At 53.9% G+C, this 22,816-nt stretch overlaps 7 protein-coding genes across 7 annotated transcripts; all 7 read right to left on the reverse strand.

Moving 5' to 3' along the window:
- Window positions 1-529: 529 nt before the first annotated feature.
- A1O3_08517 (uncharacterized protein) lies at window positions 530-2,635 on the reverse strand (the record flags this gene model as incomplete). Its single annotated transcript, XM_007738614.1, has 4 exons — window positions 530-1,563; window positions 1,620-1,709; window positions 1,876-2,084; window positions 2,136-2,635. 4 exons carry the CDS (start codon window positions 2,633-2,635, stop codon window positions 530-532), a joined length of 1,833 nt encoding a protein of 610 aa, XP_007736804.1.
- A 1,405-nt stretch (window positions 2,636-4,040) lies between these two features.
- Window positions 4,041-5,788, reverse strand: A1O3_08518 (cytochrome P450, family 51 (sterol 14-demethylase); the record flags this gene model as incomplete). Its single annotated transcript, XM_007738615.1, has 3 exons — window positions 4,041-5,246; window positions 5,305-5,515; window positions 5,595-5,788. The coding sequence occupies 3 exons, from the start codon at window positions 5,786-5,788 to the stop codon at window positions 4,041-4,043; spliced, it is 1,611 nt and encodes a 536-aa protein (XP_007736805.1).
- A 767-nt stretch (window positions 5,789-6,555) lies between these two features.
- A1O3_08519 (aminopeptidase) lies at window positions 6,556-9,207 on the reverse strand (the record flags this gene model as incomplete). Its single annotated transcript, XM_007738616.1, has 1 exon — window positions 6,556-9,207. The coding sequence occupies one exon, from the start codon at window positions 9,205-9,207 to the stop codon at window positions 6,556-6,558; it is 2,652 nt and encodes an 883-aa protein (XP_007736806.1).
- A 1,588-nt stretch (window positions 9,208-10,795) lies between these two features.
- Window positions 10,796-13,852, reverse strand: A1O3_08520 (ULK/ULK protein kinase; the record flags this gene model as incomplete). Its single annotated transcript, XM_007738617.1, has 3 exons — window positions 10,796-10,962; window positions 11,011-13,669; window positions 13,724-13,852. The coding sequence occupies 3 exons, from the start codon at window positions 13,850-13,852 to the stop codon at window positions 10,796-10,798; spliced, it is 2,955 nt and encodes a 984-aa protein (XP_007736807.1).
- A 1,195-nt stretch (window positions 13,853-15,047) lies between these two features.
- On the reverse strand, window positions 15,048-17,750 carry A1O3_08521 (uncharacterized protein; the record flags this gene model as incomplete). The annotated part of the gene is made up of 1 exon (XM_007738618.1): window positions 15,048-17,750. One exon carries the CDS (start codon window positions 17,748-17,750, stop codon window positions 15,048-15,050), a length of 2,703 nt encoding a protein of 900 aa, XP_007736808.1.
- A 522-nt stretch (window positions 17,751-18,272) lies between these two features.
- Window positions 18,273-19,684, reverse strand: A1O3_08522 (isocitrate dehydrogenase [NAD] subunit 1, mitochondrial; the record flags this gene model as incomplete). The annotated part of the gene is made up of 5 exons (XM_007738619.1): window positions 18,273-18,356; window positions 18,414-19,321; window positions 19,389-19,466; window positions 19,523-19,586; window positions 19,652-19,684. 5 exons carry the CDS (start codon window positions 19,682-19,684, stop codon window positions 18,273-18,275), a joined length of 1,167 nt encoding a protein of 388 aa, XP_007736809.1.
- A 600-nt stretch (window positions 19,685-20,284) lies between these two features.
- On the reverse strand, window positions 20,285-22,121 carry A1O3_08523 (uncharacterized protein; the record flags this gene model as incomplete). Its single annotated transcript, XM_007738620.1, has 3 exons — window positions 20,285-20,892; window positions 20,943-21,535; window positions 21,595-22,121. The coding sequence occupies 3 exons, from the start codon at window positions 22,119-22,121 to the stop codon at window positions 20,285-20,287; spliced, it is 1,728 nt and encodes a 575-aa protein (XP_007736810.1).
- Window positions 22,122-22,816: the final 695 nt, after the last annotated feature.

The raw sequence follows: 22,816 nt of genomic DNA on the forward strand, positions 1-22,816 counted from the left end.
GGTCCAGTTGAACGAGCGGAGACGGCTATTGTCATGATTGACGCAAAGGTGGCATGGCCCCCCAGAGCCCCTGGATTCGCACGATACAATGGTATATGAAGGATAGGACGGAGCTTTTAATATTGTCAATTCTTCCTCTAATCCACTGAAAACTTGCTCAAATGGAAGGTGTTCTTAGTACAGAGTGTGGTGAGATGCGATTCAGCTACCGTCTATCGCTCCTTTGTTCATGAAACCATTAGGCACGAGGTCGTTCGCCACTGTTTCAATCCTCCTCCCTAGGCCTGTATACTCCAAATGTGTATAATAGAACAGTGGAAGACGTGAAATTGCACCATCATACCAACCCCCGGGAGGCTTTTCAAAGAAGAAACAATACCAGACACCACCGCTGGCCGTTAGCAAATTTCTGTCTTGATCATCAATGTAACCGGAAACAAAAATTCTCGACAGACCGCCAGATAGACATGACATCGGGAGTATTCAACAAATGCGATAAATGACCAGTCGACAAACCCAGATGTGGCTGCTAGGCAGCGACGACACCGGGCTTCATGCCCTTGACAGACTTCCACTGGACAAAGATGGCGCTAAGGACAGTGAAGCAAGCCATGGCCACACTGATGTACCATGTGTTTGTGAGGGCAATGTTGTAGGCTTTCTGGACACCCGCTAGAAACTGCGCGGGGACTTGTTTCTTGAGGGACGTGGCGCCCACGTGAAGAATGATGCCGGGATCCAGACCCGGAGCGTACTTGGGGAGCTCGTCCATGAGGCGGTTGTTGAAGATGTTCTGAGCCACCGACACGAACAGTGCGCCTCCAAATGTCTGCATGAACATGACCAGCGCGGTAGCTGTCGGGACATCCTTGAGTGGAAGCATGGCCTGCACGGTGATCAAGGGCTGCTGCATTCCAAGACCAACACCAAATCCGTAAATGACTTGATATCCAATCCACTTTTCGTGCTCGGTGGTTGTTTGGAAGGTCGTCAGAAGACCCGCTCCGACGGACATTAAGACGACGCTTCCATAGTAGAACGGCGTGTAGTATCCAATGGCGGTGGTACCCACTCCACTGAAGATGTTTGCAATGACCAGCGAGAGAACCATGGGCAGACACATGATTCCAGACTTGAATGCCGAGGCGCCCTTGATGGCCTGGAACCAGATGGGAATCCAGTAGACGAGAACGAAGAAGGCGGAGCCCAACGCAAAAGCGAACCAGCATGCGGCGGCGATACTGCGCTGAGAAATGATGCGGAAAGGGATGGTGGCGAAGTCTTTCATGAAGTATTGGACAATGATAAAGATGACGGTCAGAATGCCAAAGAGCGTGAGGCAAAGGATAATGCGCCAGTTGGACCAGGGATAGGTAGATCCGCCCCATTGAAGAGCCAGAAGACAGACGACAATGTCGACGATAAAAAGCGCCGTCCCGCCCAGGTCGAGTTGGTAGGCCCTCTCCTTCAAGGAAACTTTTTTCTCGGCCTTTCTCGGGGGCGAGTGGAAGTAGAAGACAATGACGACCAAGGTGACGGCACCGAGAGGAAGATTGATGTAGACTGGGAGGTATTAGCTTGAGCAGGGGACAACGACAACCAGATCGGCCATGACTTACAGCACCAACGCCAGCCAGGCCCATCGGTGAAGGCGCCACCAAGCAAGGGCCCAGCGATTGAGGCGATGCCATACATTGCCCCGATGATACCTTCGACGCAGATAAAAACAGATAGTCAGCTGATGATCTATGGAAGGCTGTTAGAGGGGCGAAAAGCATATAGCAGTTGGAGCGCGCTCAGATACTGAACAAAGTACTGCCTAGTGCTACATTCTCCCTCTAACAAACAAACAAAGCAGTGACTGTCTCAACATACCTGTGTAGATTGGTCGCTTCACCAGAGGTACGGTGTACGCGATGATGATCAAGGCACCGGAGAAAATGCCGGCAGACCCGACACCCGCAATGGCACGGCCGACGATGAGGGCATTGGAAGAGGGCGCGGCACCACAGACGGCAGAGCCCACTTCAAAAATGACGATGGAAACCAAGTACACCTGCTTGATGGGGAAAAATGTGTACAATCTGGCGATGCAATCAGCAGCCAATCGAAGCCCAGGTAGGAGAGACACTCACTTTCCAAAAAACAATTGCAACGCGCAGGTGGTGAGCAGATAGGACGAGGCATACCACCCTACATCACCGAGAGACTTGAAGTGATCAGTGATTTTCGGAATGGCCGTGGCAATGATGGTGTTGTCGAGAGCGACCAGGAAGACGGACAGACAGAGGGCGAGGGTGATGAGGGCCAATTTCAGGCCACTTGGATACACAGCCTCGTCGTCTTCAGGTGAAGGAGCGACGCCATCCGCATGCTTCTCCGTGCTTTGGATTTCCACCTCAGAAGAATCTCTGCTCGATATTTGAGTTGCAGTGTCGGGACCCGTCTTCGTCTGCGTCACCTGTGTCTGCGGATGGGAGTTTATGTCTGCAGCATTCGCTTCTAATCGAGGATGCTTTTCGAGGTTGGTGTTTGACACGTTTTGGCTGGGCACGACTGTGGTGGTCTCGGATTTGGCATTGGCAGTTCCAGAGCCCGCGGAAGTCGGCTTCTTGTGGAAGAGGGCCATGGCCATGGAAACTGGTGTAGTCTGTGGTTGGGGGCTGGCCGTCTTTTAGAAAGAGTCGGTGCGCAAGGTGAGGAAGCCTGACTGTGGCTGTCCCAGGGGGCCTGGAGGGCTGCCGAGAACCAGGGCCAGCGGAGCGGGTGTGCCTTGCAGCTGGGGGATATTATGGTATCAGGATGACTATGACGGTGGCAGAACGGCGGGTGGACTGAAGTTGTTTGTTATGAGGGCGCCTGGTGCGGCTGCGGCTGATACAATGAAGAATGAATGGAACAAACAACAGTTGACCACGCCCAGAGGAGCGAAAGGGCACGAAGAACGCGCCGCGCGATAGGAGAAGTGGAAAGTGTCGATCAGCACGGAGGAATATGCAAAAAGTAAAAAGTACATGACAAGAAGAGAAAAAAGATGCTCACATGCTGACACAGGGATGGCGACCCTGGATCAAGTCAAGGGATGGAGGTGAACAAGCCACTCTGCGATACGATGCGATACGACCAATTCGGCGCATATCAATTCCCAAGCCACGGATAGGTACCTTACCTAGTAGTAGCTAAGGCAGTCACTTGGGACTATATTTCTAATATTGAAATCCTTGGGCAAGTTTGGATCTACGGACACTTTGCTGTGGGAGGATGATAATGATAGTACGGGGTACGGAGTATGGAGTCTTCACTCTCACTCTCCCACGCCTGATGCTGATATCGGTATCGTTCATCTTTCATCTTCGTCTTTCCCTCTGCTCCTCCAGGTTTGTCTTGTGCTGGGTGCTCATCACCTCCTTTCTGCCAGGCAGCAATATTAAATAAATGTCCCTGCTTCTCCTCCTTCGTATTCGCATACCGTTCATAGTCGTGACGTGACGATCGTCTCCACGGGAACTTGCAGATTTAAGTTAAATGGGTCGACGGAATCGGACAAATTTCAGCCCGCAGTCAACACTTAAATAAAGATCAGGCAGCAGCCTTGGCTCTTTATTTGCGAAGTCGGTGACTTTTGGCTCCGACTCGAGGCGGACTCCTGAGGAGCCACTGAGTCTGAGTCAAGATTGGACGACAGTGGACACCCATGTTCTATATCTCCATCTCCACGAGAACTTATTCTGCAAAACATCGCATATTAATGGTAGGTATTGAGAGCTATGAATAGGCTTCGGCTTCCTTGACGCGCACCGCATCATCGAGCGCATCAAACCTTCTGCACAGCATCATGACTGCTCCCGACTCGCCCAATACTCCTACTCCGTAACCCGCACATGTTCCCAACCACCACCACCGCCCATTGGCAATTAGTAGTACCGCGCTTTACCGGAGCCTTGCAGTGCTTAGGACCCCCACGCATCATTTGCTGCACGGGAGTCTATATACAATTCTATCTATCGTCTTCCCAACCGCACCAGCGCCCGCTTGCCTCTTTATTTTTCGACCTTCTCCGTCCTCTTCTCAAACTCCACCACCGCCGGGGCGATAGGTCGGGAAAACAAACTCGAATAATCCGTCGGCACCAGCTGTTTACCTGGCAGGTTGCGGAGTTTGACCAGCCGGACCGCCGTCGCCAGCACCGTTCCCAGTTGGACGTAGGCAAACTGCTCTCCAATGCATCGATGTCGACCGGCCCCAAACGGGAGGTATGGTGACGAAGCCCCCTTACTGATCATGCCGAACCCATAGTCCTCGAATTCCTCCGTCTCCGTTCCCATCCGACTGTAGGCCAGCTTGTGACCTTCGTCCCATCGATGCGGCTCCCAGAGCATTGGTTCGGGGAAATATTCCGACTCTCGAGACGTCACACCAGGCGCCGACATGAGCGTGTGCGTCGTGGGGATCTGGTACGTCTTGGTCGCCGTGGCGGTGTCGGCCACAATGGTCAAGGGCGATTTGACCTTGCGCATGATGCTGTGAATCGGAGAGTGCAGCCGCAGAGTCTCTTTGACCACTTTGCTGTGCAGCGGTAACATCTGGAGTGAATCGTATGTCAGCGGCCGCAGGTCATCGCCCAGCACTTTCTTTTGTTCCTCGAGTAACTCCTCCTGAATGTCGGGCCTCGTGGCCAGTCGCAAGAGGATCCAGCTCGAGGTCGATGATGAAGAATGTTGACCGGCCATGAGCAACGCGATCATCATGTGTGCTACTTCTCGGTCCGGGATCGGGGTGCCGTCCTTGTAAGCACACCCCATCAAGTTCCATATCATATCTTCTTCGCCCTCCACCCGCTTCCCGCCTGCAGCCCGTCGGGCCTTGATAATGGCCATATATGTCTCGGCCATCTTCTTCTGTGCTCGATCCCGTGCGCGGTTGTGAGGGAGGGGTGCCCACGGAAGCATAAAGTTGATCGGGGCAAACCCCATATCCAAATCATGGTACAGGTCGGCAAACGTCGAGTCGAACTTCTCCCGCACCTCCTTTCCTTGAAGCGACCGGGATGCGGTATAAATCGTCAACTCAGCCATGGCGGGGATGATGTCGATGGTGCCGGACGATCCCTTGAACGCGGGAGAAGTCTCGATAAACTGTTTCGTTTCGGCCGAGATCAGATCGACGTAGGACTTGAAGGCGTCCAGGGTCAGGCCAAACTTGACAAACTTCTTCTGCTCCATCAACTTGGAGTTTTCGCAATCGTACTATGTCAAACTGCGTCAGCTCATCTGCTTCATCGGCGACTGCTATGTTTCGACTGACCACTACGCCTTGTCCAAAGACTGGGGTCGTCAACCCAGTGTAGACCTCTTCTGCATTGACATCCTTCAACTTTCCGTTCAAGATGAACTCGTTCCCCTTCGTGCCCAAGCAGACCGTGACTTTCCTTCCGAGGAGGATAAACGTGAAGACATCGCCGTATTTCCGTTTGCAGGCGAAGAAGAAGTCAAACGGGTCCATGCCATACCAGATCCTGTACAAGACAATAGTCAGCAAATTGGACCTCCAATTTGAAATGGTATGTGTATATTGTATCGAGAGAGACCACCTACGTGCTTCCGATCACGGGAAAGAGAGAGAACACCTCGGGCGGCGCGTTCTTGTCTTTGAACAGCAGTTGTCTCGTGACATGGGAGACAACGGCGGCCCCTATGAGCGTGGCGAAGCCGAGGAGGATGAGTTGATAGAGAGGGAGGCTTCGAACGAGCCCTTCGACAGGCACCGCGACGGTGGTGAGGAGACCCATGGTTGGGCGGGCGGGCGGGCGGGTGTTGCAAGCTCAGCAGATCAACGGTAGGTATAGAGGGATAGACTGTAGCTGAATGATAGGGTGGATGGATGCTGAAAACGATGGACGGTCGCACGCAGGACGGTGGTGAACTCGAGTTGCAAAAGAGCGTTGGCGAACAGTCGAAGTCGAATGCCTGGCTGCTTCGACTCGGGCGGTCCCTGTTGGTGCTTGAGGTCGAAAATAAAAGATATACGCCGTACGGATATGCTGTAAATTATCCCAGGTACGCAGCGGGCACGATTGGCGGAGCCCCTAAGCCACTTAAGCACCTAGTAGTAGGTAGGTAAGGTAACCTTGTGCATTAATATTGATACAACGGCATCCCTGTCCCCGCCGCCACTCTGGATGCTGCGTTCCGAATCGAGCCACCATCCATCCCCAATCCTGCTACTGCTACTGGTTGGCGCAGTACGTGCTATGCTGTACGGATACTCTGTACCGAGTACATAGGTATGACTGGCATTTAGACTGGGAGAATCATCAGTCCACTGTACGGATATACTCCGTCCTTGCCAGTGTCGCCACCAATCCACAATCCACCATTTGCTTTCCTCGTATTATTACCAGTTGGAGTGATCAGACATCGGTATGTCACCTCTGGTTTGGGTCATCTGCTCTAAACTGATACTCGTACAATTGAGTCAGGCCGGGTTCAGATACAGATCCATTTCTCTCCGCCGGGACCTTGTCTTGCCCCGTCTCTCCTCTATCCACAACTGCACTTACAATCGCCCCTTTTCCAGATACCCTTTCTCCTTGAGCCATCCCAACACATCGTCCCCGTCCCGCTTCAACCAATTCGACTTGGCCCTGATACTGTCAAAACTCTGTTGCAGACTCCGGTCAAAGCCCTTCGTGTCCTTGTCGCGGAAAAACTCGTCGATCTTGCCCAGTTGCTCTTCCTTGGTGAATCCCGCCACGCAGATGCTGACCACGCTGCTCAGCATCGACATGCTAGGTGGCAGCTTCTCCACCAGCGTCTCCCAATTCTTACACATCCATTCCCACCGTTTCTCAACCCCCTCCGACGTCGTCCCAAGCCCGCCGATTGGCATGTAAATGTCCTGCATCTTGACCTCTCCCCCAAGAGCAAGATCCAATGTTTTCTTGATCAACTCCGGGCTTCTGGCGCGACCTAAGCTGCGCAAACATGTGTTCTTCTCATCTGCCGTAGGCGCAGAGTGATACCGCGCCAGAACAGCCTCCCATTCTTTGACTCCCCCATCGCGCAGGGCCATGGCCAAAACTGAGGCCCGTAGATTCGGATGGATAGCATTATAATCGCCCTTCAAGAACTTGGCGAACATTTCCTTGGCTGCCGCTTGTACCTTCTGATCTCCCGCAAGTCCCGCGGATCCGAACATCAAACTCTTGAACTGGCCGAGAATGTGGTCTTCATCGTCGGAGAATTCCCAACCAAGTTCATGCGCCTTTGCCGAGCATAGATTCAACTGGAACGCCTTGAGGGCATCCTTGATCGATTCGTCTTCGAAGAGCCATGTATTTCGGACGGCATTGATCCGCGTTAGGATTTCATTCCAGACCACAAAGTCGGACTCGGTATTGAATGCCTGTAGCAGGCTGAGAATGCCCGATGTTTTGCCGTAACCGCTCGCTGCCAAAGCGCCAGCATCGGCAATCATACCGGCTCGGTCTTCAACAGAAAGGAGCCCCTTTTGTGCTGCTTCCCCAAGCTTCATCAAGCGATCCGGGGTGTAGCTGGTCCTGTAGAACGCGGAATGGTCTGTATTCAACTTGTAGAATTCCAGACCACCCTTGATCTTGAACGTTTGCTCCCTTTCAGTAAGCATGAGATTCTCGTCGACGCCTTCTTTGGTCCTGATACCAAGCATCACAGGGTAGAGGACCTGATCCTCGTCAGGTTTAACGTCACCTGTCCGCAAGAACCGGTTCTGTTTGACGGTGATGGTCGAATCCTTTTCATTTTCAGTCACCGTCACCACCGGATACCCAATGTACTTGGTCCAGATATCCATCACGTGTGCGACATCCTTGCCGCTGGCGTCTCCAAGTGCATCCCAGAGATCGCTTGTCTTTGTATTGCCCCAGGCGTGCTTCTTGATGTATTTCCTGATCCCTTCAATGAAGACATCTTCCCCCAGATACTTGGATATCATCCTCAAGACTGCGGAGCCTTTCGAATAGGAGATGGCGTCGAATATTTGGTTGATATCTTCCGCACGGTGGACAGGAACCTCGATAGGGTGAGAGCTCCGTAGGCCATCCAACCCTAGGGCTCCCTGTAGGGTGTCTATGACAAAGGTCTGCCACACTTTCCACTCCGGATAGAACTCATTGCAGCTGTACCAGCTCATCCAGGTGGCAAAGCCTTCGTTGAGCCAGAGTCCATCCCAGAAATCCATGGTAACCAGGTTGCCGAACCATTGGTGAGCCAGTTCATGCTGCACCACTTCCGCCACACGTTCTTTCGTAGCAGCCCCAGCAGACTTCTGGTCAAAGAGGAGATCCACCACACGGTACGTGACAAGACCCCAATTTTCCATGGCGCCGGCCGCAAAATCCGGAATGGCAACCATGTCCATTTTGGGCAAAGGATATGGTGCCTGGAATGCCTTTTCATAGAACGCCAGAGTTTTCGCTGCGACATCAAGGGCGAATTTACCGTCATCGTCGTTTTGTTCGGGAGTCATCCATACTTTGATGGGCAACCTAAACTTGTCGGTTGAGATGGACTTGAGTTCGGCAATGATAAACGCGAGTAGGTAGGTAGACATGCGCGGGGAACGGTTGAATTTGACCGCCTTCCTCTTCCCCCCGGTGATCTTGGAATCCACAATTTCCGTAGAAGCCACGTCCATGTTTGACAGGCACGTCTTGTCTTCGTCGGCGATCAGAGTCACCGTAAACTCGGCTTTCAGGGCAGGCTCGTCGAAGCAGGGCAATGCTCTTCGGGCATCAGTTGCCTCGAACTGCGTGACGGCAAGATACTGCCCGTCCCTTCTCTTGGACCGGTAGAAACCCGCCATTTTATCATTCAGTTGCCCGGTATATGTCTGCTTGAGTTGAACCTTCTGACCCTTTGTGATCGACTTGCCAAGCTGAATGGTCGTCGTCTGCGTTTCCGCATCGTAGGAAAGGGTGGGAGATGATGTGACAAGAGCGCCGTCGGCGTGTATGGTAGTGGTGTGAATGTCCAGCTCCAACGTGTTCAGTGCGATCGAGGAGGTGTCTCTTGCAACGTCCAGGGCAATGATCACTGTGCCTTCGAACGTGAACTTGTCAAAATCGACCTCAAGGGTCACGTCGTAGTGCTTGGGCACAACATCATCAGGGAGGATGACTCGGCCCTGCGTGCTGGCCGCGCCTGGAGAGTCGGACATGAATCGGCACATCTTGGGTCCGCTATGTCGCCAATGGACTGAGGCCTGACGTCGTTGAGGGGTAAGGGGTGAGGGTTTCGCCTGGCGCAGTGCAGAAGCTGAAATTCCGCGGCGAACAGTGCTGATATGCACTCGGGAGGGACAGGATTGTCGGAAGCTCTGTTGAAGGTTGGGCGGTCGGAGAATTCGAGATTCAACAAGCCTTGAAAGAGAGCGGACGGAAGGCTTCATCTACCAACATAGGTAGGGTAAGGGAGTGCTCGACTTGGCAACCACGCTCTTATAGGTCTGTAAAAGCCAAAGGAGTGGAATGGAATGGGAATGACTGGAAGGGATAGCTGTGTACCTCAGGAAGGGAGCTGTAAGAGGCCGAGACTGCGGATCATACGAGTACACGATGTGAACTCGGCGGCCGCTGCGTAGCCGAGAATAGAGAAGACGGATGGTGGAACCAGATCAGTTGTTACCCAGGCAGGAAAGTGCGGCGAGCCAGTCGGGGCCCAGTAGCCATCTGACTATTATCATTATCATTTTTCTCTTCTCCTTCCATTCCACTTCCACACGCCAGTCTCCCATCTCCCTAAATTCGGAAGCTTTGAACTCCTCGTTCAACTTCTATACAAACCCTCATGACGTGTTAATGTTATTCGGTTCGCGCTCGTTGATTTCAATGTCAGGAGCAAGTCTGGCCTTAGCCCCTTCCTCTTCCAAGCCTATATAATCGGTCGTGGGTCATGTCCTCACGAGCCACAAACACACCAATACCCATCCATACCCCATGCAGGAACCGGCATCGGAACGCTCATCTCTCCCGTGCGCTCTTGATTTGTTGTTTTAGTTTCTTGCCAGAGCAAATTTCCAGCCCAGCGAGTTTGAGGAAGTCACTATCTTTTGTGGGTGATTCTCTATAAAATCGACTGGCACATTTCGGAACCGGTAATCAGGATCCCAATACTAGTAGGGCCTTGGAACACCGTGACAAGTCCTAGGTACATCTAGATAATATGAGGTGGAGATTCTTCGTAATAATTCAAGCTATCATTCTCAAAAAGGCTTATTGCCGTTTCATTGTGTCTCCCATAAAGAACACTCGGGAGCCGCCATCAGACCGGGCTCTCCGTACCCGTGCTCTCGGTATATCCCAGGGTGAAAGAGCACACAAACACAACAGAACGCCACGCAGCATGCTTGAAGCCTGTAGCCCACGGCGCCGGCTCCGATTCTCTCATGACGGGTATCTTCATGTCCAACCTCCCAGTGAGCTCGACCGTCTCTTCATCAAAAATGGGGCCGTTGTTATCAATCTGATCGTTTGGGTATTAATATAATGCAACGCCGTAATATGCCCACATGCACGATGCCTCAACACAAACGCCCTGTGAACCGTTCCCACCCCCTGAAATCAAAGAGTAGTGTGAAAACAATTACATGCCAGAAGCTGGTGCACTGCGGCTGGTGTAAACTGAGCTCGAGATTCATTAAGTCGAAAGTAGGCCGACATAGCCCAGGTGCCGAGCGCACGCCGCCTCCACCGGAGACCCTTCTCGTCTGCCGCGAAAGAGCCCCTTGTGGCGTTCTAGAGGAAGCGTCGGTCGATGAATCAGGAGCGCGGCGGCGTGACAGCAGATGCAGGATTGCTGCCGCGGTAAGGAATGGGAGGAGATGCCCTGCTAGTCGGAGACGCCGCTCCTGGAGCTGATGCGCGCTGCTGAATGACTTGTAACTTCCGTCGAATGACAGTGAGCCTTCCCCGGATGCTGGTTACCACTGAAGTAAGGTTAGCATTTGCCGTTCCCGCGTCCGAGGCAAACTTACAGTTCTTGACTGCCTTCCTATCTTCTGCTTCTAGTCCGCTGATTGGTGCTGCATCCTCTTTCTCATCCTGGGTACTGGAGTTGCTGTCATCGTCCTGCTCGAGGACTGCTTCAAGCATGCGGATGGCGGTAACGTATGATATCTCGCAACCGGCCAAGTCCTCATTCGTCAGCTCATTGATCGCAGCTGCACGGCTCATTTCTAGCGCGCGGTCATACATGAGCTTCTCCGCCGTGACTCCAGAGCTAACAACAACCTGATCCGCGGAAGTGCCGAGGCCAGCGCTGGAAGTAGTTGTACTGGAGATGTTGTTGGGATGGCTCGGATGATCATCAGGTAGCCGACGCTGGCTATCAATGAGCTTGAGTCGGACGAGGTCCGCCTTTTCCAGGACCTCATTGAATCGACCCCTGACCCACTGCACAACATTGTTCATCCTCTGCCCAGTAGCAGCTGAAGTTGCGATCGGGCGGGATGTAGCGGCGTCACCAGTCACTTCGCCACGGTTTTTACGTGCCCACCAACGTGCTGCAATGTCCATGGCTTTTGCAAGTAGAGCCAGGGCCTTGACATAGAGCACTAGAGCTTCCTCGGCAACGATCACCATTGCTTCAACGGTCAGATCGTCGTTGGAAGCGCCAAATAGGTTGTCTGAAGCATTGCTGCCAGCGGTACTGCGCAACCCCAGTCCGGGTTGAGAAGGGATGGCTGGAATGAGCTGTTTATACTTGACCTCGGCGAAGCCATAGACGACGTCACTTCGTGTAGCGATCTCCTCGACGGTCTGCACGGACTTGGTATCCTCGTCAGCAGCTGCCGGCTTCCCTACGTCTCCTACCACGACAAGGCTGCTTTGCGCTCCGGGATAATTGGGGAACGGGCTGTAGGCGACGGGAGGGGATTTGCCACCCCGTATCAGATGCACAGGAGGTGAAAATCCCACCCCAAACAGACGCCCGCTGGCCATGTTCAATGCTTTGGAGATCGCGGATGTCGCTGAACTGGGACTCGGGCCATAACGTCGTTCATAGGAATTTTGGCGATGGTGGAGGGTATCAGGCCTTCTTCCTGAAGCAATTTGCACAGCTCGAGATGCGCTGGTTTGTGCGCCGGTTGCTGACCCAGGTACACCTTGAGTAGTTGATCTGCGGACCATTGTTCCACTCTTCGGCGGTACCGCTGTTTGCAGACCAATTTTGTTCAATCGTGGACTTGCGTCTAGTTCATCAGCTAGAGCGTTGACCTCCACCGCCTTCTTCTCTACGAGAACGTAGTCTCTCTCAAATGCAATGTCCTGGGCTACTCGCTCAAGCTCTTTCTCTTCCTGTTGCTTGCGCAGAGTATACTCACGGTGCTCATCGTGGACCTGACCACGCAGCGAGGAAGGCGGCATCTTATGTGATCCTGCGCTTGTTTGGCGACCCATAGGGATAGATGTAGGCCGATGAAACAAGTCTTGTCTTTCTGGCGCTGTCGCATGTGGTTGCAGGGTTGGACGCACTGCGCCTGGTGTGGTGGGAGATTCGGAACCTGCTCTCCGTCCGTCAGAAGGTCGACGCTGGGTATTGATCTGTTCTCTGGCTCCAGATATCCGCCTGCTTATAGAATGTTGCCGTGGCAGGTGATCATCAGAGACTGTCTTTGCAGAGTCAATGTAAGGGCTTTCTGATTCCTTCCTGGGGCTTGGATGGGCCATTCCTGTAGGTTCCGTCCGGCTGTTTCGACGGCGGTTGACTTCAGGCTGGGGCGGTTCGTCAGGCATATCCTCGGGATGCAGACCCGGAATGGGTCCAGTTAGGATTTCATTGCTGAAGAAGTCCGGGAAGGACAGTCTCTCCTTCGGATCTCGCTTCAACAGTAGTCGAATGAGTTTCTTCATGTCGTCGGATATGATGAATTCGTCCCCGAACTTGATCTTGTCTTCACTTTTTTCTATCTTTCGGAGCAACTCGACGTGGTTGGAAGCCCGGAAAGGAGGTCTAGCGGTCATCATTTCGTATAGTACGGTCCCCACAGACCAAAGGTCAGCCTTCGCGTCGTATTTTTCATACCTCAAAATCTCGGGTGCCATGTATAAGGGCGAGCCACAAAGGGTCTCCGCCAGTGCCGTGGAGGGCAACGACCGGGCAAAGCCGAAGTCAGCTATCTTGAGCATGGGGAGCGATCTGATTCCGCAGATGGGGGTGAGAGAGTTGTCAGCGGCTTGATAGGGCATCGGTCGGGGGTCGTGGGTCTCGAAATAAATGGGTGATGGATTGAGAAGCAGGTTCTGTGGTTTGACATCTCGATGGATGAGGTTTCTCGCCCGCAGGAACTGTAGAGCGCTTGCGAGTTGCTGTAGGAAATGCCGGACAACGACTTCATGAAGGCCTCCGTACCGAGGGTTGGGATACTTTACCATCATGTTGCCCACCAGCTCACTGTCCTTGATTTCGTTCCGCCTCTTGATGAAATGGGAAAGATCTCCCAGAGCAACATATTCCATGACCAAGTGTATATGCGAGCTTGATTCCTTGCAGTCGATAAGGGCAACGATGTGAGGATGATGCAGTCCCTTCAAGATCGAAATCTCCGAGGTCAAATTGTCCTTTAGTTTCTTGTTCAATTTCGACATGTTGACCGATTTGATAGCAACGATGCTTTGCACACCGGAACTGCCCTGATGACCTGTCAGCGGTTGTTCCAGAAGCCTGTTGGAGAACTCCCAACTTACCGTGTGGATTGCCTTGTATACTGTTGCAAAGCTGCCTCGTCCTATCTCCTCGTGTCGCTGGAAACTGCCAATCCTGTCCGACTCCTTTGGCCTCCTAGGAGTGGAGGTCTGGGAGACTGTGGACGCCATCTTCACCTCCTCCACCACTTCGGTCGACGGAGCCCTCCGAGGGGGCAAGAGGTGCGGCGAGATGTTGCTATCTTCTCAATTGCGGATAGAGAGTGGCAGTGATGTGGTTTGACATGGATCGCTCGATACAGAAGAAGGCTCCCCGAGCAACAGCGGACGTCGTAGGGAACAGGTGACAGGTCAATGAGAGTGCGGAGATGGCGTAATTGGACGGCAGGCTGCTGGATTCGGATGCTGTGCAACTGCAAGAGGCACAGCTCAACAACTCAGAGGGGATTGCAATGATCGAATGGAGGAAGGAGGGCTAGGCCAGGCCGGGAGGGCTTCGGTGGGCTTGGGCGTGTGATGCGAGGTGGTCGTCAGGAGCGTGATTTGGGGATGTGACGCAGCGTGACCGGGCCTGCCGTTGCACCTCAACAACAAAGGACAGCGGGCTCGGAGGCGGAAGATGCCAAGTAGATGAAGATGATAAGTGGCTTTGGGAAATAGGCAACGGGCACGGAAGTCAGACAGCGCGATACTAGTAGGACATGGTATTATGTGCTTGGGACGGACCAGTTAGTCATGGCAAGTCAGTTGGTCTCGACGTAAGTTCGCCTCGGACTACTGTGGGTGTTGAGATAGTAGGCGATAAGGCTCATCACGTGCGCCCCTTGCGTTGCTGCGACCACCTGGTGCCCACTGCCAACCACTCACCACACACCACGAACCCAGTTAGGTGCCAGTCACCTACCACCAGTGTTACTGTACGTCTACTCCGTACAATAAATAATACGGAGATAAGTACCTAGGTAGGTATCTACGTACCTCGATGCGGCGTACTTATTAGGACTAATTTCCTCTACAGGGCTACCCTGTCTCATGCGTGCATGTTCATGAAAGATGCCGTCATGCATCTCCAGCGAATCACCGTTGGGGTGCTCGGTCCCTTCCCCCACGGAGTCAGACGGAGTCAGATGATCGTCCACCAAAAGGCGTCTGCACTCCGTACTCTGCATATCTATGGGGAAAAACATCCGGAAACAGACACCAGATGCGTTCGTTATAGCGCAATGGTCAAGCAAGCGTCTAATTCCCATTCAAATTCGATCGTCAATCGGCTAAGCCGGCCACACACTTACTGCAACCACAATGGACACGCATCTGAGAGCCTGAGAGCCTTTCGTCATAATATGGTCCCTACTACTGAGTAGAACTAGATGTCCAGCCCTCGGACTATCAACCACAGTCCAATCGGCACGACTACATTGTCGTTCGCTGCAGTCAAGGTGCTCTCCAGCAAACTAGCTCCCACTCCTGCCATCAAACACTTTGCTAGCGTCCGATCAAGAGTCTCGTCCTGCCATGGTGCCCACCCACCTAGTCTAAGCCAGAGCCATGAGACATATAGACCAGCCGTGACCGCGATCGCAAACGCAAGGCTGCCTTCTAAACTCTTTCCGCCTGCCCAACACCATTTTGTCTTTCCATAACGCCGCCCGATCAAGCTCGCAGCGGCGTCCCCCATCCCGACACAAATAACGCCGCTCACCATACTCAAGTCTCGTACAGAGGTATCCCAGCCAATCCAGGGGTCATGACCAATGCGAGGGGCGGCGGCAAGGGATAACCAGAGTGGGATCGCACACCCAATCAAAAGGAAGATGTGCGACACAATAACCGGCCCACGGTGGTCTCTACCATCCACGTAAGGCGCGAGAAATGTGGTCAAGGGTTTTGAAATGGGCGGTAGTTGTGAAGCCCTAAACAAGTCGAGCAGGAGAAAACCAGCCAGCACCAGGCTGAGGGCCAGTGCAATAAAACAGGGGTCCACAAAAATGGTTGGCAGAAGCATAGCAACCATCATGCCATGAAAGACCTTCCGCCTTGTGTCGACCTCGACAACTGAAGTGAGGTGGAGGACTGCGGCGATGCCAGTGAGCAACACCACTCCGCAATAAGCGCAAACTAACAGCCGTGTATTAGCAGGACCAAGGACGTGTTGGCGTGCATTCTCGACGATGCCGAATCGAACACTAGTCAGATCGCTCGTCTCACGAGGCGGTAGACAGATCCACCAGTCGAGGTTGTTGCTGATGACCCAGAATCGAAACATGGGCACTTGCCCAAAGAGATAGCCGAGAGCCCACCCAAATGGTTCGTGGCCAGACAATGCTCGTTGGCTGATGTACATTCGAACTGGGCCCAGTATCGTGGCGATGACCAAAAGGTATGCTGCCCCGGCATACGCATACTTACGAATGTGAGCTTGTTCCACGCTGAATGACAAGAAAGCGGCCGATGGACCGCTCGGGTTTGATTTGGGCTTTCTTGCGCTGCGTGGCTGTCCTTTGCCGCCGCCACGTTCAAAAGCTGCAAAGGTATTGCGTCGACGTAGCTGGAGAGAGATAGATGTGCCCGGCGAAGGGCCCTTTCCATTTAGCGATGGGGTCGCGGAATCAGGTTCGGGAGCAGCGGCTAAGATGGAATATCTTTCATTCATTGAAGTTTTCTGACGCGGCCGAACCCTCCAGAATGTGTTCGACGAGCCCTCGTCGCTGTCGTCGCTATCGGAAACGAGCCGCCGGGTACGTTGACTTCTTCGACGGGTGAGGAACTGACAGACTGCCCGGTCAATCTGCGAAACTAGGCCCCCTTGGCGCCGCTTGTGGAGCAGTTTCCAAGTAGGGATTCTTGCCAGGGTAACCTCCCATATCAGGATGTTCTTGCAGGAAATGAAGATACACAGTCCTCCAAGCCAAATCATGCCCTTCAGGATCTCGGCTTGAGGAGTCTGGGCAAAGAGGAAGAGATTAGTTAACGCGGTGGAGAGAAGTTGTAGTTCTGAAACGTCTAGACTCGAAGTTGTAAGGTAACCCAAGACCGTCATGAGCGCCTGGTGAAGGGGGAACAGCAAGGCCAAGTCTTCTCGCACCAGATGGTGGTTCTGCTCGAGTTTCAAAGAGAGTGGCGTCAAGCGACCGGTCGGGAAAAGTCGTAATTTCGAGGGGTGTAGTGGTAGTAGCGAGAGAGCCCAGTGTAAGTACTCTCCAATGGAAGGAACTTTTGGGGTTGCTGTGATCAAAGGAGGAATGGACGAAAGGCCGCAAACAAGTGCTGCCGGGAGGAATGCAGTGCTCCGCGGGAACAGCGAGAGCGCTATCAAGACTGGCAGGACAACCGGGTACAGCAGAGGCCCAGGATCGAAGCGAGAGGGTATATGAAACCCCTGGCGAACGGAGTGCCCAAGGGTCTTGTCCGTAGCTCGAGCTCGAGCTCGCAAGGTGAGGCGGATCGGGTAAAGTGTATAGATGAAAGGCGGTATCAGGAGGAAAGTGGTAAGTTCATTCAACCAGTCGACGAGACCAGCTGTACCCCCTCTGCTGGACCAAACAATGGCTCCGATTCCACACAGAAGGGAAGTCTCTGTACATCGCCGAACAATCTCCCGCCGCTTCCGACTTTTGTATGCTTCGAAGTCATTGACTTGTCTTTCTCCCTCCGGAGCCTTCTTCGCTCCTCTGTGACGTGGCTGGAAGAACCGAAACTCGTGTGCATCGGCAAAAGCGGGAGGTGTCGACAGAGGACTGGCCGCCGGCGTAAGTCCTGCGGGCGAATTTCCACGGAGGCCTTTCCTGAGGCGTAATGGAGGGGCCGGTAGACCCTTCAAGAGGGGACCCTTCTCATCGTCGGCCTCTGTCCCGCTCTCGCTCGACTCCGAGCGGCTGGTGACTGGCACCGCGTATCCATTCGTGGCTTCGGACTCATGGTTGCTAGGGCCTGTCCGGCTTCTCGCCAGGCTGTCTCCTCGTCGATGATACGGCTGTGGGGTGCGAGACAGCGTCAGACTGGACTGATGGTGAATCTCCTGGGAGTTGGTTCGGCCGTTGTCGTGCTGCACGGATGGCGAAGAAGTCATGGGAGGGTACGCCGGAGCGAGTGCCTCGGATATGAGAGATAATGAACGCGCGGGGTCATAGGGATTCCCTCATGGCGGGTCGAAAGAGGAAGAGAATGAGAAGGGTGAGATCGTAGACAAGAGATCCATCATGAACACAGGTTCGGTTGGGAAAAGTTTGGGAACCTTCACATGCAATTGTCGTTGAGCTGCCACTTGGTCTCTTCCGCCTGTCGTCTGCGGACTAGTCGTATAGGCGATGCTAACCCTGCCGGCTTCCGCACCTGGGCCTAATAAGGCTAAGGATTACCCTATCATTATTCGCTCGACCCGGATGGCTTAGAAGTCTCTCGCCGCCCGATGAAGCCCAACCGCGACTGCGGACCGCGTCACTCAGTGGCAGATACTTTGTACAGATATCATTTCTAACATCAATGCAGGCCTATCAAACTGGGACAAATCGAGTACAGTGACCGCTCCTCGAAAGCGCAAAGACCATCCCCTCGCCATCCACGTTCATCGACAACTCGGCCAGACTGGGACTTACAGGCCCTGCTCCATCTTGTCCAAGATCGTCCTAGTATATTCATGCGTGGTGTTGTTGCCGCCCATGTCGCGGGTGCGTACCTTGCTGTGAAATTGTCAGTGGTTGGGGATCATTGAGAAGAGAACAGGTGATGCAACTGACCCGTCAGCGATCACATCATACACCGCCTTGGAGATGCGGTTGGCGTGGTCGTCCAGACCCAGGTGCCTGAGCAGCATGGTGCCGGAAAGGAGAAGCGCGGTGGGGTTGGCTTGATCTTTGCCCTTGATATCGAGACCAACGTGTCGGCATCCAGGCTCGAAGACAGCAACCTCTCGGCCCATGTTGCAGCCGGGAACGACACCAGGTCCACCGACCAGAGCAGCGGCAATGTTGGTCAGGATGCCGCCGTAAAGGTTGGGCATGACCATCACGTCAAATTGCTGGGGTCGGGAGACAGCCTGCATGGAGGCATTGTCGACAATCATGTCATTCACCTCGAGGGTGGGATAGTCCTCTCCGACACTCTTGACCGTATTTCTGAACAGACCGTCGGCCAGCTTCATGATGTTGGCTTTGTGGATGCACGTCACCTTCTTCCGGTTATTTGCGAGCGCGAAAGAGAAGGCAAATTTGGCGATGCGTTCCGACTTGGCCCGGGTGATGATTTTCAACGATTCCACCACGCCAGACACAGACTGGTGTTCTAGACCAGAGTACTCGCCCTCGGTGTTCTCACGTACGATGCAAAGGTCGACATTCTGGTGCCGTGTGACGAGGCCGGGGATGTTCTTGATCAGAACGACAGAGGCATAAATGTCGAGCTCCTGTCGGAGGGCGACGTTGAAGGACTGGTGACCTGATCGTTCGATGGGCGTGTGCAAAATACCCTTCAAGCCCAGCTTGTTCCGCCTCAGAGAAGCGATGGACTCTCTGAAGAGCTCTTCCGAGTGCTTGTCGCCAGTATCGACGCCCGAGACATCGACTTGTTCCCACTCAATTGGGACATTGTCGGCCTTGAAGATGGTCTTGACGGCTTCGGCGACCTCGGCACCAATACCATCACCTGTTGCAATCGGGTGTGAGCACTTTTCCTTGCAAATCGACAGATGCCTTTCTAGGGTCCAGCCTACCTGGGATCAAGGTCACCGTGTATTTTCCTCCATATTTTGTCGGCTTGAAAATATCCGATTCGACGGTCGTGGCATAAGCTAGGAAGGTCCGTCAGTTTTCCGCGAGGTCTTTCTGGACTGGCTTGTATGCTCACTTCTGGCGAGAAGGGCCGACGTGGTTTGGGTTCTGCTTGCCCGCTGAGCTGCGCGAAATAGCGACTGGAAAAAGAGCTGGTGAGTTCCTCGACAACTTCGACGGAGAGGGGCAGTCTGCTCTTCCTTACCTGAGCGCTGCGAGTCGACCGTGCCAGAGACATTGCTGCAAAGATCAGAAAGCTCCTGAACCGATCCCCGGGCAAACTGGTGTGGTGGTGCAAGGTGCAGAGCAAGAATCCAAACTGGGACGGTCCTGGCTTTGCAGGAGGAGCTTTTGTTCTGCCACTTGCACAGCGTGAAGAAGCTCCGCCGACATCGCCAATCACCGCAGCGTGCGAGCATGGGCCTAAGGGCGGCGGCCATTCCACTTCCATCCTAGCGCCGGATACCGGATGACGTCGCCGACACAATTCGCGCACTGCCAAAACCGCTGTCAATCACCTCTCACCTGTCACCACTCACCACTCACCACTACATATGTACTCCCTACACTCTCGCAGACGGAGTAAGGAGTACTACTGAGGACATATACAGGAGTCATACTTCTTCACGGGACGACAATGAGGTAAGCAGTCTTCTTCAGTCGGTCTCGGCATACAGAGTACAAAGAGGACGGTGAAGCTCTGTGAAATCCAGATCTTGTTCATTACTGCCTGGTAGGTAGGTACCCAACTCATACTACCGCTACAAAGTACAATCCAGCTACATATCCACCTATCAATATGTCGCTAAAGGGTCTCATAGAACATCCAAACCCGCGGCTAGTACGTCCTGAACTTCAGTGGGCCTTGTGCATGTCTCAATTTGGCGCCAAAGAACTGTAAGAACACGATCACCAAAAAAGCTGCCGCCATGATGCCGCTCTGAATCCCATATTCGGTCTGAGTCCCAGCTTTGGTGGCCCAATTGATCTGGATGTATCCCACGATAAAGCCTCCAAGAGTTCGGGAGAAGTTGAGCCATGCCGCACATTCACCACTGGCTTCCGGGTATGAATCAAGCAGGTATGCGCTGACAGCTGTAGTGGTCACGATGGTGGCAAAGTTGTGCATGCACCAGCCGATCGCCAGCACCCACCACGACCATGCCGGAGCATGATGCAGTGTCGCACCGATGAGGTTGTAACCGACCAGTTTAAGCGGTAGCACCAGCCAGACGAGGATCAACCTGTTCTCGGGATCAATGCGTCCGTTATGGCTCCTTGCCCAGAGCTTGCCGATGAAATCGAACATGAAGTGGCCAATGATCAACCCGAGGACGGCTCCGACGACGGGTGCGGTATAAATGGCTGCCAGGTTGCGGTAGCTGAAGTTGTAGGCCGGGATGATGAAGACGGAAATGGTGGTATTGTTTCCAATGGTCCAGGGGACTGGCGTAAGTTAGTAAGAGCTCGAACACAACACGGGGACCGGATCTTACAGTCAAAGAAGTAGAAGAGACAGATCAAGAAAACCGGCAATTTGGCGACAGTAAACCCCAAGCGGCTACCTGCCTCCATAAACGAGTTGGTGGTGTACTTGGTCTTGTACTGCTCCACGCCGACGAGTCGAAGAATCCGCGATTTCCGCTTGGGTCTCCGGTCGGGCATGAGATGACGAGGATAGAAAGGCTCGTCACCCAGTGTTGCGGTGAGGAAGAGGCCGAGGGCGATGATACCGAAATTGAGCCACATTCCGGTCCTCCAGGAGTCGACGCTAATAATGGCTGCCATGAACTGTGGGCCCAGGAAAGGTGACAGGATGATGGCGGTCGACCACATGTTGATCTTTTGCGCGTGGGCATGCCAGAAGAAGACATCCTTGATCCACATCAAGCCACCACCGGCGGCGGCGACACAAAACAGGCCGTTCAAGATTCGAGACGCCATGTAGGATGAGAAGCTTTGGGCGGCGGCCGACCAAGCGGCCGTTCCAGCTGAGAGGCAACCAAACCAAAAGAGCACGGGGAGACGACCAAAGTAGGCACTGAGCCAGACGGTTGCGAGACCACCGATGCCCAGCATGAAAGTGTTGCTATCACAAGGTCAGCCTCAGGGCAATGCAATACCAGAGAAGCTCGTGGGCCAACTTACCCGGCCGTCGCATGATTGACCTTGTCAGGGGAGATGTGCCATTCTTGAGCCTGGGGAATCAGCGCACTGGCGCCCGTGGCCGCCGAGTAATCGGAGGTGCAAGCGTTGACAGCCAGGACGACCAGGATGAGTCCCTTCTTCCAGGCCGGCCAGTTCAACGGATCGTCGGGGTCATCAGTGGGCTGGGGGATCAAGACCACGCCCTTCTTGGACTTCTTCAGGGGCACGTTTGGAGCGAGGCCATATTGCTCCCTAAGTTTGGCCTCGTCGAGGACGTAGCCTTGGGTCTCGCCGATCCGATCGAGGTCGACCGTTGCCACGCTAGGGCGCGGCTTCTCCTCCTCGCTAGAGATGGAGGGAGGCAGTGAGGTGGAGGCGACTTTGGAGGCTTCTTTGCTGGGCACATCAGGCGTGGCAGTAGCCGCCTTCTCTTCCTGAGCAGCCTCCGTCACAGTTGGATTGGCGGGGGACTCGGTTGAAGCCTCATTCGGCGGGCTGGTGCCCTTGGGGTCTTCGTTGGAAGCCATGAAGGAGATGCTAGGCGCGATGTCGAAGCGGACTCGGGCTCGCCAGGGAGGTGACACTGGAGAGGAAAAAAGACGAAGGAGATTTCGGGCGGTGGAAACGGGGTCCCCAAGCTAGAAATACCGTTCGACGTTCGTTGTCCAAGAATCGCGGAGTGTTGAGTGTTGACTAGGGCGATGGGGACAAAACATGCAGTAAGAGACGATGCACCGCTTGGATGGATTGAAGTCGCACAGCGCACAACGTCAATATTGCTGCTAATTAGTCCTGTTGAGTCAAATAGCAAAGCGCAAGGGTGTTCCCGCGCATACTACGTACTGGTAGTAGGTAGTAGTGGTGGTGGTAGGTAGGGCAGTGGATCCTCAGGTCAATCACGGCTGTCAGCCATCGATCAGACGGACGTCCGATGACTTGGGGCTGGGGAACTTGAAGGTTGTGCCTGCCCCTGGCACTGGCAGTTCAACTCCGCCATGCGCGGTTGCAGCATGCAGCATGCAGGTGATGCCCTCCCCTGCACCACTCCGTCCTCCTGGCTCCTAGCACCGGTCCGCGTCGCTTCAATTTGCAGGTTCGACAACCGTGCAGATTGAGACTCGAGCCCGACGGCCGGTCAAGTCACTCAATTCGACGCGGCCCGGTGACCTCGAAAGGACCAAGACCAAGGCTCTGCGAACGGGGACAAAAGTAGATTAGCCTT

The sequence above is a fragment of the Capronia epimyces genome (assembly GCF_000585565.1).
Source record: "Capronia epimyces CBS 606.96 chromosome Unknown aczIQ-supercont1.8, whole genome shotgun sequence".
Classification (NCBI taxonomy): Eukaryota; Fungi; Ascomycota; class Eurotiomycetes; order Chaetothyriales; family Herpotrichiellaceae; genus Capronia; species Capronia epimyces.